The 14,840-nt window shown below is 37.6% G+C and overlaps 1 protein-coding gene across 2 annotated transcripts in view; it reads left to right on the forward strand.

The window, feature by feature from the left end:
• The window catches only part of vps26bl (vacuolar protein sorting 26 homolog B, like), an 11,730-nt gene extending 766 nt beyond the window's left edge, over positions 1 to 10,964 (forward strand). For both annotated transcript variants that reach the window (XM_079804149.1, XM_079804150.1), the window contains 5 exons: positions 735 to 891; positions 1,005 to 1,169; positions 1,274 to 1,449; positions 3,844 to 3,986; positions 7,757 to 10,964. In XM_079804149.1, coding sequence (XP_079660275.1) covers positions 735 to 891; positions 1,005 to 1,169; positions 1,274 to 1,449; positions 3,844 to 3,986; positions 7,757 to 7,891 — 776 coding nt within the window. In that variant the 3' untranslated portion in view covers positions 7,892 to 10,964. The remainder of the gene's footprint in view (positions 1 to 734; positions 892 to 1,004; positions 1,170 to 1,273; positions 1,450 to 3,843; positions 3,987 to 7,756) is intronic.
• The last annotated feature ends 3,876 nt before the right edge of the window (positions 10,965 to 14,840 follow it).

Raw genomic sequence — 14,840 nt, forward strand, 5'->3', positions numbered from 1 at the left:
AATCGGATCGCTCTGAAATCGTTCATCTGTACTTTTATATTACAGGGAAAGATTAAAAACTGATATGTTATTCCGCATTCATACAACAAATCGTTACTCACCGACCTGTTGATCCGAGAACCGACAGGTTTAGACATTTTTCTAAGACACTATTTATTATTTCTAATTATTTAATGTATTTAGCTAATTATATCTAGGTTCTTAGGTTATAGCACAATGTTAGCTCAATCATGATTACAACAAACATATTTTTCGTGTTCATCGAGTTGCTTTTTGATTTGATTGTTCAAAAGAACCGATTCTCCGAAGTGAGTCGACTTCCTATCTGTAGTAAAAACGACGGTTTAGGAACTAACCACACCTTTGGATGATAGCCACAAGCTATGAATCCTCTTTTTACTTTCATTAATGAAGTTTCCCTAAAGTATGATTGTCACTCCTTGTTCTAATATACAGTATACACCCTTGAGGCATCACCAAGAAATGTGTTTGTAAAGAAAATGTCAAATGTTTTCCCTGAGGTGATTTTTATGCATGCTTACATGGTGTTGTATTTTGAAGGGTTAATTAACCCAAACATTTGCTTACCTTTCAAACCTGGAAAACCTAACAAGCTCAAACCATTAAATAATTGTTCCAATTTGAAAGAAGATAACAGAATACACAAATCAAATATGCAAATTTATTAAGAAATCACATTTTCTTCTCCTGTGTCTCTTTCGTTTTCCTTGTAGAATTGTACTATGACAGAGGAAACCATCATGAGTTTGTCTCTCTGGTAAAGGATTTAGCTCGTCCTGGAGAAATGGCTCAATCTCAGACCTTTGACTTTGAGTTCACACACGTGGAGAAACCGTACGAGTCTTACACAGGCCAGAATGTAAAACTACGGTATGTGTTCTTGTCATATTGTGTGTGTGAGGTGAGGTGAGCTGACGCAAAATGTTGTAAGTTTATTTAAATATCTAAATGGTTTCATTATAAACTCTCATTTCCCCCCTCAGCTATTTCCTTCGGGCAACCATCAGCAGGAGACTGAACGACATCTGCAAAGAGATGGACATCGTAGTGCACACACTCAGCACATATCCAGAACTCAACTCCTCCATAAAGATGGAAGTGGGAATTGAGGACTGTCTGCATATTGAGTTTGAGTACAACAAGTCCAAGTAAGTCTGAAAAAACAGCCAAGATGTTAAAATAGTTCAGTAAAATGTACATTTGGATCCTACATTTGTTTTTTTTTCTCTCCTGGAAATCTTGAAAATGGCAGGTATCATCTGAAAGATGTGATTGTGGGGAAGATCTATTTCCTATTGGTGCGGATTAAGATCAAACACATGGAAATCGATATTATTAAACGGGAGACTACAGGGACCGGGCCAAACGTGTACCATGAAAATGACACCATTGCGAAATACGAGATTATGGATGGAGCACCTGTCCGAGGTATGAAACAATTCTTAAAGGGAAAGTTCACCCAAAAATGACAATTATCCCTCAAGCCGTCCTAGGTGTATATGACATTCTTCTTTCAGACGAACACATTCAGAGTTTTATTAAATTATATCCTGGCTCTTCCCAGCTTTGTGTTTTTGAAGCTACAAAAAATACATCCGTCCATCATAAAAGTAATCCATACAACTCCAGTGGGTTATTAACTCTAGAACCGCCAGAGGTCGCTGTATACCTAAAACCGCCAGCGGGTAAAATTTACCCATGCAGATTATTACTGTATTGATACGGCTAAAAACGTATCAAATATATGAATATGTCACTGTATTATGCCACTGTCTTCACAAAGTAATGTATGAAGTCATGAAATGATTATTTTTAGTCATCAACTATGTTTTTGTCCTGTTTTATGCTATTTTAAGCAGATACACAAATCACTTTTTGGTGACTATAGGCTAAACCATCCTGCAATGACGACGAGACTTAGATGGAAATAAATACATATTTGGGTGGTGTAATATTATAATAAAATGCCATTAATCCCATATTAAGATAACCCATGTTATTTAAATTACTAAAATATCCTAAATAGACAATGAAGAGCAATAATAATTCACAGCACTGCATAAGATGTATGACAACTTACGATAATGATAACATACGCACAGTTTGACCTAATTAATTATTAATTTGTATAGTTATACCATTTATAATTTGAATAAGAGAACAACACCAATAAACTTGGGATAATCATGAAAAAAAATGTATTCATTCCATCATATTGGATGACTTGAATAAATAGCAACACATTAGCAAACAATACTCAATAGAACATTGCAAAACAAAAATGTATAATTGATCCAAAGATCGAACATTTATAAATTTGACCGTGCGTTGTGTGACTGTTTACAGTAAGCCGACGCTTTGCTCAAACACAGCACGAAAATAGAGGAATTATATAGGGGTAAATTTGACCCGCTGGCGCTTATAGGTATAAATGCCCCGTTTTTAAATCTGGTTTTATCTAAACAATTTTTAACAACAGGGGATTGTAAATAACACAGTTTTAGTAAAAGTCAGTGACTGGGAGACTTGGATATTTTATTGGAAATCTGTTATGTACATTTGAAAAACAGCCATGGGTAAATTTTACCCCGTGTCGGTTCTAGTGTTAAATGCCTTTTGAAGCGAAGTAAGTATTCAACCCTCTATGCACACCTTGGCAATAGAGCTCCTGAGGTCACGTGACCCATTCTGTTTAGGACGCCATTTTGTCAGGCAGGACCAGCCGGCGCCAGCATGAGTTTCAATCAACGGAGTTCACTGCGCACTTTAATTCAAAAGACATAGACTTTTACATAGCAAAACTTAAAGGGTTAGTTCACCCAAAAATGAAAATTCTGTCATTAATTACTTACCCTCATGTCGTTGGACACCCGTAAGACCTCCGTTCATCTTCAGAACACAAATGAAGATATTTTAGTGTAAATCTGATGGCTCTGAAAGGCCTCCATTGGCTGAATGCACTTTACACTCTCAAGACCCTTAAAAGGTACTAAAGACGTCGTTACAAAGTCCATCTCACTACAGTGGTTCTACAATAACTTTATGGAGTGACGAGAATAGTTTTTGTGCGCAAACAAACCTTAAATAACGACTTATATAGTGATGACGATTTCAAAACACGGCATCAAGAAGCTTCGAAGCGTTATGAATCAGCGTGTCAAACCGCCAAACTGATGAAATTTGGCGATCCAAACTGCTGAAGAATCGACTCACTGATTCATAACGCTTCGAAGCTTCATGATGCCGTGTTTTAAAATCATACGTGAGGCAAAAGTAGTTAAGAATGAAGAATAAATTGAAATGCACGGCATTTCAACAACTTACTACAGTAAAATGATTCCCCTTTGCTTTCCCCCGCCTGTTCTGGCATCCTGGCGCACATCAGCTGTCCATCATGTTGAAATAGTAAGGTTTAAACAGTCTGGTTTGAAATTATTTTATAGATACCAATGCTACAGCCGCTCTAGCGCTCCCCTGCCAAAATGGCGGAGTTTAGGCTGCGTGACGTCAACCTCCAGAGCTATATAGAATCACAATTGGCTTGTACATTTTTTAGTGTACTCGCCAGACATATACACTAGTCCATCAAATCCGCAAACCCTTAAGCTATGATAAAGAGACATCCACTCTTGCATTGCGTTCGTGCATTTTGGGGGCGGAGCAATGAAGGTAGGGGTGTGTGTTTTTGGGTTGATTTTCAAATATCAACAGTATTTCTCAGAAACCCAGAAACCACTTAATGCTCCTTTAATGTGAAACACATTGACAATTCACTCATTTTTTTCTATGTTGAAATTTGAACTTTATCTTTTCTGGCTCTAGGTGAATCCATTCCCATCCGCCTTTTTCTGGCTGGGTACGAGATGACGCCCACCATGAGGGACATTAATAAGAAGTTCTCTGTTCGTTATTACCTGAATCTCGTACTTATTGATGAAGAAGAGCGACGTTACTTCAAACAACAGGTTGGTGTTAAAGGCTGTCATTAATTGCTCACCCTCATGTCGTTCCAAACCCATAAAACCGTCTTCAGAACACAAATTAAGATATTTTTGATGAAATCCGAGAGCGCTCTGACTCCACATAAGCCCCTTTCACACATACAGTCTTTACCGGTAAATGATCATGTGTGAACAGGACATTTTCAAAAATACCGTAAATTGGTTCCGGCAATTTACCAGTAAGGGAAGTTGTAACATTACCAGTAAATTACCAGAAATGTGCTCTGTGTGAACACGGAATGAAGATTACCGATATATTGACGTATGGAATCAGAACACAGACGTAGGAAGTCTGCTTTGGGCCAATCATAAAGACTTATGAAGATGATGTGATTACTTTTTAGAGTGGAAAACTGTATTTATCGTGGCGTAGTTGAATAGTAAGAGTTCTGTACATGGAACTGACATACCATGAGCCTCAAACACCATTGTTTCCTCATCTTGTTCTTGAAAAAGACCACTGAAAAACGGCCCATGTTCAAGGCCAGGCGGTATTAACGTGGACCTTGACCTCCGAATCATCAGAACTTCTGCAGGTATTGTGAAGATGAGGACACTATAGTGAAAACGGCAGATCATGGATGTAATTGTTATGTTCCAGGCTGTGCAGGGGGTGTGAGCACTTTTCATAACTTTCCCACAGAACAGAACCGTCAACAGGCAGGGTTGATGTTTATCTATAACCGGATTGAGGAGCGTTCGAGTGTTGGTGCTTGCGGTTGCCAGATTTGAGCAATTTAAATCCCCCAATCAGAGCTTTTCTGTTAAAAGAACACGTATTCTACCTGGTGTTTTACTTAAAATGTGCAATCTGGCAACCATGTGCACGCAAGCTCTCTCTCTGAAAACACCAATAAACAAGTAAGCTGCATTTCAGCAACCGCCATTTGAGATTTTCTGCTTAAAGTGTCATTCAGGTGGTCTGTGTTCTGTCACGACTCACGAGCCGCTTGTGCTGTTTGAGATTGTGTTAGCTGGATAACTGCAACTACTGAAATGAGCCAATCAGAGCAGAGCTCAACATTATTATTCATGACCCTTCCAAATAAGGCAAAAACAGACCATTTCATTCTAGGGACAATTTCTAGGGCTGTGCATGGACCTGTAAAACCACATCTAGACATTTTTTGCTCTTAAATTAAGCCACATACCCTCAATTGTAGATATCAGAGAACAATTTAAAATATTGTTTCAACACTTTTTCAACGTGTGGCGCTCGAGACCCAGCCTTCTTTTCCATGAATCAGCGCTGCGGCTCTGCTGTTGGATACCATTACGCCTGTCTCGTGTTTTTTAAGAGCTAAAATGCGTTCTGTTTGATCATCCGTTATGCCTGTCACTCAGACGTCAAAAAGAACAAATTGAGCAAATTGTGCTTCTCCTCATGCGGGCGGTTGAAGACAACGGCGCAGCGTTTAAAGATCATTTACGATGACTGACATCACAGAATTTTACTGGTATTTTGCTGCTGATGTGTGAATGGTCTCTAGCCGGTAAAAAGCAGAACGCTGTTGCTTGTGTGAACAGCATATTTGTGTATAGTGTTAGACCGATTTATCGGGCCGATATTTGCAATTTTTACGTGTATCGGCATCGGCCGATATTTTTTTTTCCCTGCATTATTTACAGACAGGCGTCCACAGGGCAGCTCTCACCGTCTTCAAACTGTCTTGCTCTCCCTCTCTTGCGCATATTAATCAAAATCAATTGAGAATTGACACGATGGTAAAAGGTCGAAAGACTGAAGTTTCACGTGGAGCATTGGGAGATTTTTTCCTGAATTACCGCTGGTGTTGCTCCACAAGAGATTAAGTTAAGTGCACCTACACACAAAAAAATGCTGGGTTAAAGATAACCCAAGTTGGGTTGAAAATGGACTAACCCAGCAATTGGGTTGTTATAACCTAGCGATTGGGTTGTTTTTACCCAGCAATTGAGTTGTTTTAAGCAAACATTTAACCCAACCGCTGGGTCAAAACAACCCAATTGCTGGGTTAGTCCATATTCAACCCAACTTGGGTTATTTAGCATTTTTTAGAGTGTAACCATTAAATGACTAGGTTGTAAATAGTTTTAAAATGAAGTATAGTACAGTCAGTGTGCACTTTATTATGCTGCTTGCTTGTTGATACTGTGTGCAATAGTGTAATAATTTTATTTATCCTTAAATATTTATTTTCAGAATATATTTAAATTAGGAATTTTATTTTTAATTTATCTTCAAATATCGGCTCAAGAAAATCGGCTGCCCGTATCGGTCATCGGCTAAGGCTGATGAAAAAAGTGCCGGCATCGGCACTAAAAAATCCATATCGGTCGATCCCTATTTGTGTATTTTCAGGTAAAGTCATTCTGATAATTTTACGGTAATTTACCTGTATTGCTGTGTGAAAGGGGCTATAGACAGCAACGTTATTACCACTTTAAGGTCGTAAAGAAAGGTAGTAAAGACATCGTTAAAATAGTCCATGTGACTCCAGTGGGTCAACCTTGATAAAAAAAGTTATGAAGCGACGAGAATAATTTTTGTACCCTCCCACCAGTGCAGCGCTTCCAGGTTCTACATCAGAACGCCGGCTCACTATTGGCTGTTTCCATGAGCACAACAACACATGGTGTGATGCTGACGCAGGAGCTGACCAATCAGTGGCCAATACTGAGCCGCCGTTCTGACTAGAACTCGGAAACGCTGCTGTGTTTACAACGTGACCAGCGTAGGAGAATGACATGGAAGAGAAGAAATTGTTGAATAAAGTCATTATTTTAGGGTTTTTTTCCCGCACAAAAAGTATTCTCATTGCTTCATGACATTTAAAGGGATATTTCCCCCCAAAAATGAAAATTAGCCCATAATTTACTCACCCTCAAGTCATCCTAGGTGTATATGACTTTCTTCTTTCAGATTAATACAATCAGAGTTATATTAAATTATATCCTGACTCTTCCAAGCTTTATAATGGCAGTGAATGGGTGTTTCTGTTTTGAAGTCCATAAAACTGCATCTAACAATCATAAAACTGCTCCACACGGCTCCAGGGGGTTAATAAAGCCCTTCTGAAGCGAAGCGATGCGTTTGTGTAAGAAAAATATCCATATTTAAAATGCTAACCTTCGTACATGTGTTCACAAGAGACTGGCGTTCCAGCGTATGACTTAGTTAGGAGGCACTTTTATGATGGATAGATGCACTTTTATGGCCTTTAAAACAAAAACAAGCATTTGCTGCCATTATAAAGCTTGGAAGCGCCAGGATATAATTTAATATAACTCTGATTTTATTCGTCTGAAAGAAGAAAGTCATATACACCTAGGATGACTTGAGGGTGAGTAAATCATGGGCTAATTTTCATTTTTGGGTGAACTATCCCTTTAAGGTTGAACCACTTTTAACGATGTCTTTGAAAGTGGTAATAATCTTTCAGTCTATGTGGGGTCAGAAAGCTCTTGGATTTCATCAAAAATATCTTCATTTGTGTTCAGAAGATGAACGAAAGTCTTACGGGTTTGGAACGACATGAGGGCGAGGAATTAATGACAGAAGTTCAATTTTTGGGTGAACGAACCCTTTAAATAATAAAAATTAAACGCATCTTAATATGAAAACATTCTGTCCACAAGTACTTATACTTATGCATGCTTGTTTCCCTAGCAGTGGTGAAATACTTACTATTAATGGTTCAGACCATGATCGATTTTGTGTATTATGTATTTCTCATCCTCTGATGGATTCATAGGAGATCACACTATGGAGGAAAGGAGACATTGTGAGGAAGAGCATGTCCCATCAGGCTGCCATCGCCTCCCAGCGCTTCGAGGGCTCGGCAAGCGCGGAGAAAGCTCTCTCTCAAGCTAAAGAGGACAGCAACTAAACCTAACCATGTCAGCGAATCATCTCATATGTGTGTATGTGATCGAGAGAGAGTGTGTGTATGAATCTAAAGAAGGCGCGTGCTCCCAAAATACATTGAGCAACGTGATATTTCACATTCCTAATACAGTTTATGATCAACAAGTCCTTAAGTAGCTTTTAAAAAAAAGGGATGAATGTGAAAAGCAAAAACCCTGATTCCAAAAACCATGATTTGATATTTACAAATTCTTCCCGGCGGTTCCTCTGAGATTGTTTACTTTTTTTGTGGATTTATCGACCGTATATTTAAATGAAACATTTCCGCAGTCCATCTAGACGACACAAACACATTCCACTCTCTATCAGCCTTTTTAAAGTTCTGTATCGAATGTTTGGTTATTGTAGATTTCTTCTTTCATAACATATACATTGCACACAGTGTTTTCTAATGACATGGTATTTAACTAATTCATATTTTAGTGATTTTTTTTTAATATACAGTATGCTTACCGATACATGCCTTTTTTAATTTGTTGCCATTCCCGAAGATAAATTATAAGCACTTCAGGATTTTTTTGCCAATGTGATTTTAGTGTCTCAGGAGGAACCCTAAACTTCATATCAGCCTCAGATTAATCACACATTTCTGTTTAGATTCAACTAACAAACCAAATGAATTTGAAAGCATGTAGCTGAACTGAAATGCACCTGAATTTTCTTTTTCTTTTAAGGTCTTTTGGTTTGTATTGACGTAATACTTTAGCAAGCTCCTTGCCATGTTTTTAAATATAGAAAAATTAAAATTTAATTCAGTATTATACCTGTTGATGGTTGGTTATGGGAAACCAAAATGTTTGAAGTTCTTGGGTAATACTTTACTATAAGGTTAACTATTGAACAACCATATTTTAAAGTGTTGATATGTTGTCACGGGCTGTTTGGATGTTTAATGTTCTTTAATTCCTATCGGTGAATAATTTCAAGAGGCATTAAAGTCTTATTTTTGTTCTCATTTTTACCAACACTGGAGATCAACTATCATCGCTCTAACCTTTTACCAATATATGAGCTAAAATCTTAGACATTTTTGACCATAACAGTGCAACTTGGCATAAAGCAGAAGCATGGACAAAGTGATTGCACACCTATTTTGAGATCGCAGGCCCATAGGCCTTAGTCAGGGCAGCGCCATATTCATTTTTTGCAGAGGTGGACAAAGTACCAAACTCCATTACTTGAGTAAATGTAAAAGTACTACTGGTCAAATATTACTCTGTTACAAGTGAAAGTTGCAAAAACAGATTTTTACTTAAGTAAAAGTACAGAAGTACTTGCTTTTAAAAAGTACATTTCCTTTTTTATGTCAACACATTATTTTATTGTTGTTGCATTGCTGTGCCATCATGGTGGTCTAAGCCAGTCAGTGATGCTCCATCCGACATGCTAGCATACGACTACCTTAAACTCATTTAAATACTTGTTTAAAAGTAGGGATGCACCGAATCCAGATTTTTGGGGTTCGGCCAAATACCGAATCCATGTTAAGATTCTGCCAAATACAGAATCCTACTCCCATCCTCAGTCCATTATCACAGTAAACACATTAATGAAGTAAACAACGTCCACAGCAGTGTATTTTTCATTTTATTTTAACTGTTAAAAAAGGAAAGAACAGGCAACATTAACATTAACAGTCAGGATGACTGTCCTTCCTTTGCCGTACCTGAAGTTACTGTCTTTAGATTCCTTCATGCACAACTATTATCTATTATCTAACTGTTTCATATGCAAATGTTTTAACAGCGGCTGTTGTTTAGGGTCCTTGTCACAACAAGACAAATCGGCATTGCAAATTGAACATGTAGCTTGACTTGAATCGCCTTCTTTTGACTGAAAATACTGCCAAACAACACAAAAAAAAACCCGTTAAAAAACCCAATATGTGGCCGAATCCGATGAATCCCTATTTAAAAATTACAAAGTCACTTTAAGGCGGAATGCACGGATCCAATACACTGATACACAATTACAAAATTTTAGCCAAACAAAGAAAACATTTTTTTTTTAATCTCTTTTTAATCTCTTCAGAAAGAGTTTAATCTCTTCAGAAAACTGAAACATACTAAGTATGGCCATGGGTGCACACACTCTGCCGAGGAACCGCTATCATCTGATCGAAAAAGTGACACTGAAATGACTGTAACTGTAAACATGTTGTGTCAAAAAATGCTGGAAAATCATTGAACTTCACGACATGTAACCCTACAAGAGTAATTACTGATAGGCTGTCTGAAAAAAAGAATTTGAGGACCTTGATAGAAATGTAATGGAGTAAAATTTACGATATTTATCTTTTGAATGTAGTGAAGTTAAAGTCATAAGTTTACAGAAAAAATAATACTCAAGTAAAGATACTCCAAAAGTGTACTTAAGTACAATACTCAAGTAAATGTACTTCGTTACTGTCCACCTCTGACTTTTGACAGGAATGAAAACAAAGCTTTGAGGGATAGAATTACACTGCGTTCAATGGATTGTACTGTTGATTATAGAAGCTTGTTTCCGCCACAGAATAAAACATTTTAAAAGATAATTGCAACTTTTTATCTCACAATTGCGAGTTTACATCTTGTAATTCTGACTTGTTTAGTCATAATTATGAGATATAAAGTCAGAATTATGAGTTATAAGTCAGAATTGCAAGAAATTAAGTTAATATATCGCAATTCTGACTTTTTTTCTCACAATTGCTCGTTTACATCATGCAATTCTGACTTTATAACTCATCTGAGAAAAGAATCTCAGAATTGAGGGTAAAAAAGATTTTTATGAAGAAATGTATTGTGTAAAGTCAGAATTGTGAGAGAAAAAGTCTCAATTACCTTTTTTAATTCTGTGGCAGAAACAAGCTTCCATAGTTGTTCGATTGTTCGGCTGAAAAAATATCTTTCTGAGAAAAAAAAAAAGCTTTCAGTAGACAAACTGTTTTTACCTTTTATGCTCTGGGACTATTTTGGGGGATTTCCGCCTGGATTTGGCCTACCCCAAAATTGAAAACCATGCCCCCCACATACAGTGCTATCTAAATACACAAAAAAAATGACATGTTGAATTTACTCAAAAAACCACACAACTATATTGAGTAATTTCTACAAATAACAATTTAGTTATATGAACAAAAGAAAGTCAAGTAAAGCTCACAAAATTTCTTCAAGTAAATACAAACCATTTGAATTTGTCACTGTTACATATTAATTATATTTGCAGTTTACTTTATAATGTTATGTTACATTTATAAAAGTTTATGATGTTAGGTGAACACATTTATCGATTTAATTTACCTTATTAAATTAACTACTAGCTCTACAAGTGTAAGTGGAAAACTTACTTTTAAGAAACAAAATGCAAAAATAACTTAATGGTGGGCAGGAAGTCCATCCAACAAATGTGTGTATGTGAGTGCCCACAGCCTAAACACAGCCACCACTCTTCTACATAATGGTAACCACAAAATTACAGAAACTCCTCTAAATGTCTAACATAACTGAACATTAAACACTAACATAAACTAACAACTTCTTTCCCTTTACTGAAAAACATAAAATAACACTTTAATCCCTAAATTTACTCCAGTTTGTTCGTTTCACTCAGCAATGTTAAGTTGACTGAACAAACACTTATTAAGTAAAGCTGACAATACTAATATTTAGGAGGAACAACTCAGTAAATTTAAGTTAATTTAGTTACATGAGTTTAAGTAATGTGAACAAGGATGATTTGAGTGCAACTAACAACAGTGAAAGTAATTTTTTTTCCGTGTCATTTTACAGGAAACCCTTTGAAGTTACATAAGCCACTGCTAAAAGTGATAAACATACGAGTTTATGTTGTCTGAGCTGAGCACGGGGATCTTGCACAAGGGTAGGCGGAAAAAAATAAATAAAAAAGATCATATTCCTCCATTCAGATCCATTTGAATAAATCTTGCATACATGATACAGACAAAAATCTTTTTTCCAGTATGTTCTGTAATCTAGTGTAAACAGCCCAAACTGTCTGCAGGGTGCTAGAGCACACAGGGCCTGAGTTACACACTTTCAAAAATGAATTAATAACCAAAAAATATCAAAAAGGGGTTATTACAGCTCAGACAACATATACTTAAATGTTTATCACTTTTAGCAGTGTTTTATGTAACTTCAAAGGGTTTCCTGTAAAATGACCCCAAAATTGTGTATTTAGAGACACTGTATGTGCGTATGGGAAGCTTTTCAATTTGGGTAGGCCAAATTCAGGCGGAAATGGTAATTTAGTGTAAATAAGTTACTTTGTGTAAAACAAATGCCAAAGTGATGCATAAGCTCCAGAAAGTAGAGACTCTAAGCTTCAAATGGCACCACATATGAGGTCAGAGCTCCTCCACAGACATTTAACATTTAAAGTATATACTTGATGATGTCAGGGTCCATGGACTTAAAGGATTAGTTCACTTTGAAATAAACTTTTGCTGATAATTTACTCACCCCCATGTCATCCAAGATGTCCATGTCTTTCTTTCTTCAGTCGTAAAGAAATTAAGGTTTTTGATAAAAACATTCCAGGGTTTTTCTCCATATAATGGACTTCAATGGGCTCCAAACGGTTCAAAGTCAGTTTCAGTGCAGCTTCAAAAGGGCTTTAAACGATACCAGACGATGAATAAGGGTCTTATCTAGCCAAAACGATCAGTTTCTGCGAGAAACCGAGCAATATTTATGCTATTATTTTACCTCTTATGAGACGAACGTGATCATCTCTGAGCTCTGCCATAACTTCTGCTAAGTGAGGTCAAAATACGAGCGTGGTCATAGATGTATATGTAGATCCCTCATTGGCGCCTGCACGGATCAGTAGAATGAGGCATCTACGATCGATATATCTATGACCACACTCGTATTTTGACCTCACTTAGCGGAAGTTATGGCGGAGCTCAGAGATGATCACGTTCGTCTGAAAAGAGGTAAAATAATAACATAAATACTGCTCGGTTTCTCGCAGAAACGGATAATTCCGCTAGATAAGACCCTTATTCATCATCTGTTATCGTTTAAAGCCCTTTGAAGCTGCACTGAAACTGTCATTTGGACCTTGAACCGTTTGGAGCCCATTGAAGTCCATTATATGGAGAAATAACCTGGAATGAAACCTTAATTTCTTTTTGACTGCAGAAAGTTTATTTAAAAGTGAACTAATCCTAAAGTCTGCGCGTCTATCCCTCACAACCTCGTTTTAATCATATGGCGTCTATACTGACTTAAGATCTATTAGCAGCTCTCACTGTTGTGATTATGGACCGTTGGGGGTGTTTATCCGTCCGAAAAACCAGGAGGAGTCATCTCATGATGAGCTGCCTTCTCTGAGACTGCAATTTCACAATATTGCTCGTTTATTTGTACTTCCATTCACTTGAGTAAACAAATAAAAGGTCCTTGTGTCAGGGCATGAACGTTAACTGAGCTCTAGATCTGTTGAGAAATGATCGTGACACACTAGGCTCCGAATATTGTTCGCTAAAATGCCTTTTTTTATATATATGGCATGTAAAAGAACCCTTGCTTTTGGTGTCAAACCAGTCACCGAGGGCCGAAGCTAATGTTTTGATGTGTAAGTGATATCTCTGCTGTCTGTTTCATAAATCTAAAGCATCTCTAAAACTAATGGCTCTATGTGACAGACTGTGTTTACCGACTTCACGTATATGATTTAACAAATTAGCACTGTGTATCCTTTCAAAACAAAGGAACCAAGAATTTGTTTCCTAACTTTCTTTACATTTATCATTGTGCATAAAAAGTGCTGCTTAAGATGGCATTAGATAACCATATTTCTATATTAATATTATGTATGTACAGTATATATTTACAGAATTGTAAGTATATGATTTAGAAATCACTCTAAGGTACTAGCAGAGTTTACAAAAGGGATTCTAGACGATTCTAGACCTGTGCTAATGTCAAGCAGGAGTGCAGAACACACATGATCTAACTGCTCTTTCAGTACTTGTGCTGTATATGACATTTGTTTTTACTCTTGATTCCTCAAATTAAAAAAAGAAAACGCTCATCTTTTCCCTCATAGAAACGTCCAGTGTGTCGCGTGTCCTCATTTCACTTGGTTTGGGTAAAAGGAAACTGTCTAATTATCTCATATACATAATGTTGTGGTTTTCTCGTGTTCGGGGGAAAAATTAATCCTCATTAGATAAAAAACCCCCACAAGGTCTATTTTATATTAATACACTGTATTGCCAAAAGTTTTGGGACGCCTGCCTTTACACTGCACGTGAAATCCCATTCTTAATCCGTAGGGTTTAATATGGAGTCGGCCCATCCTTTGCAGCTCTAACAGCTTCAGCTCTTCTTTCCTCAAGGTTTAGGAGTGTGTTTATGGGGATTCTTCTAGAAGTGCATTTGTGAGGTCAGGCACTGATGTTGGACGAGAAGGCCTGGCTCTCAGTCTCCGCTCTAATTCATCCCAAAGCTGTTCTATCGGGTTGAGGTCAGGACTCAAGTTCCTCCACACCAAACTCGTTCATCCATGTCTTTATGGAGACGCTTTGTGCACTGGTCAGTCATGCTGGGACAGGAAGGGGCCGTCCCCAAATTGTTCCCACAAAGCTGGGAGCATGAAATTGTCCAAAATGTCTTGGTTAAGCATTAAGAGTTCCTTTCACTGGAACTAAGGGGCCAAGCCCAACCCATAATCTCCCCTCCACCAAACTTTACACTTGGCACAATGCAGTCAGGCAAGTCCCGTTCTCCTGGCAACCACCAAACCCAGACTCGTCCATCGGATTTCCAGACAGAGAAATGTGATTGGTCACTCCAGAGAACACGCCTCCACTGCTCTAGAGTCCAGTGGTGGCGCGCTTTACCCCACTGCATCCCACACTTTGCATTGCACTTGGTGATGTAAGGCTTGGATGAGCT

The sequence above is a fragment of the Gobio gobio genome (genome assembly GCF_949357685.1).
Source record: "Gobio gobio genome assembly, chromosome: 22".
Taxonomy (NCBI): Eukaryota; Metazoa; Chordata; class Actinopteri; order Cypriniformes; family Gobionidae; genus Gobio; species Gobio gobio.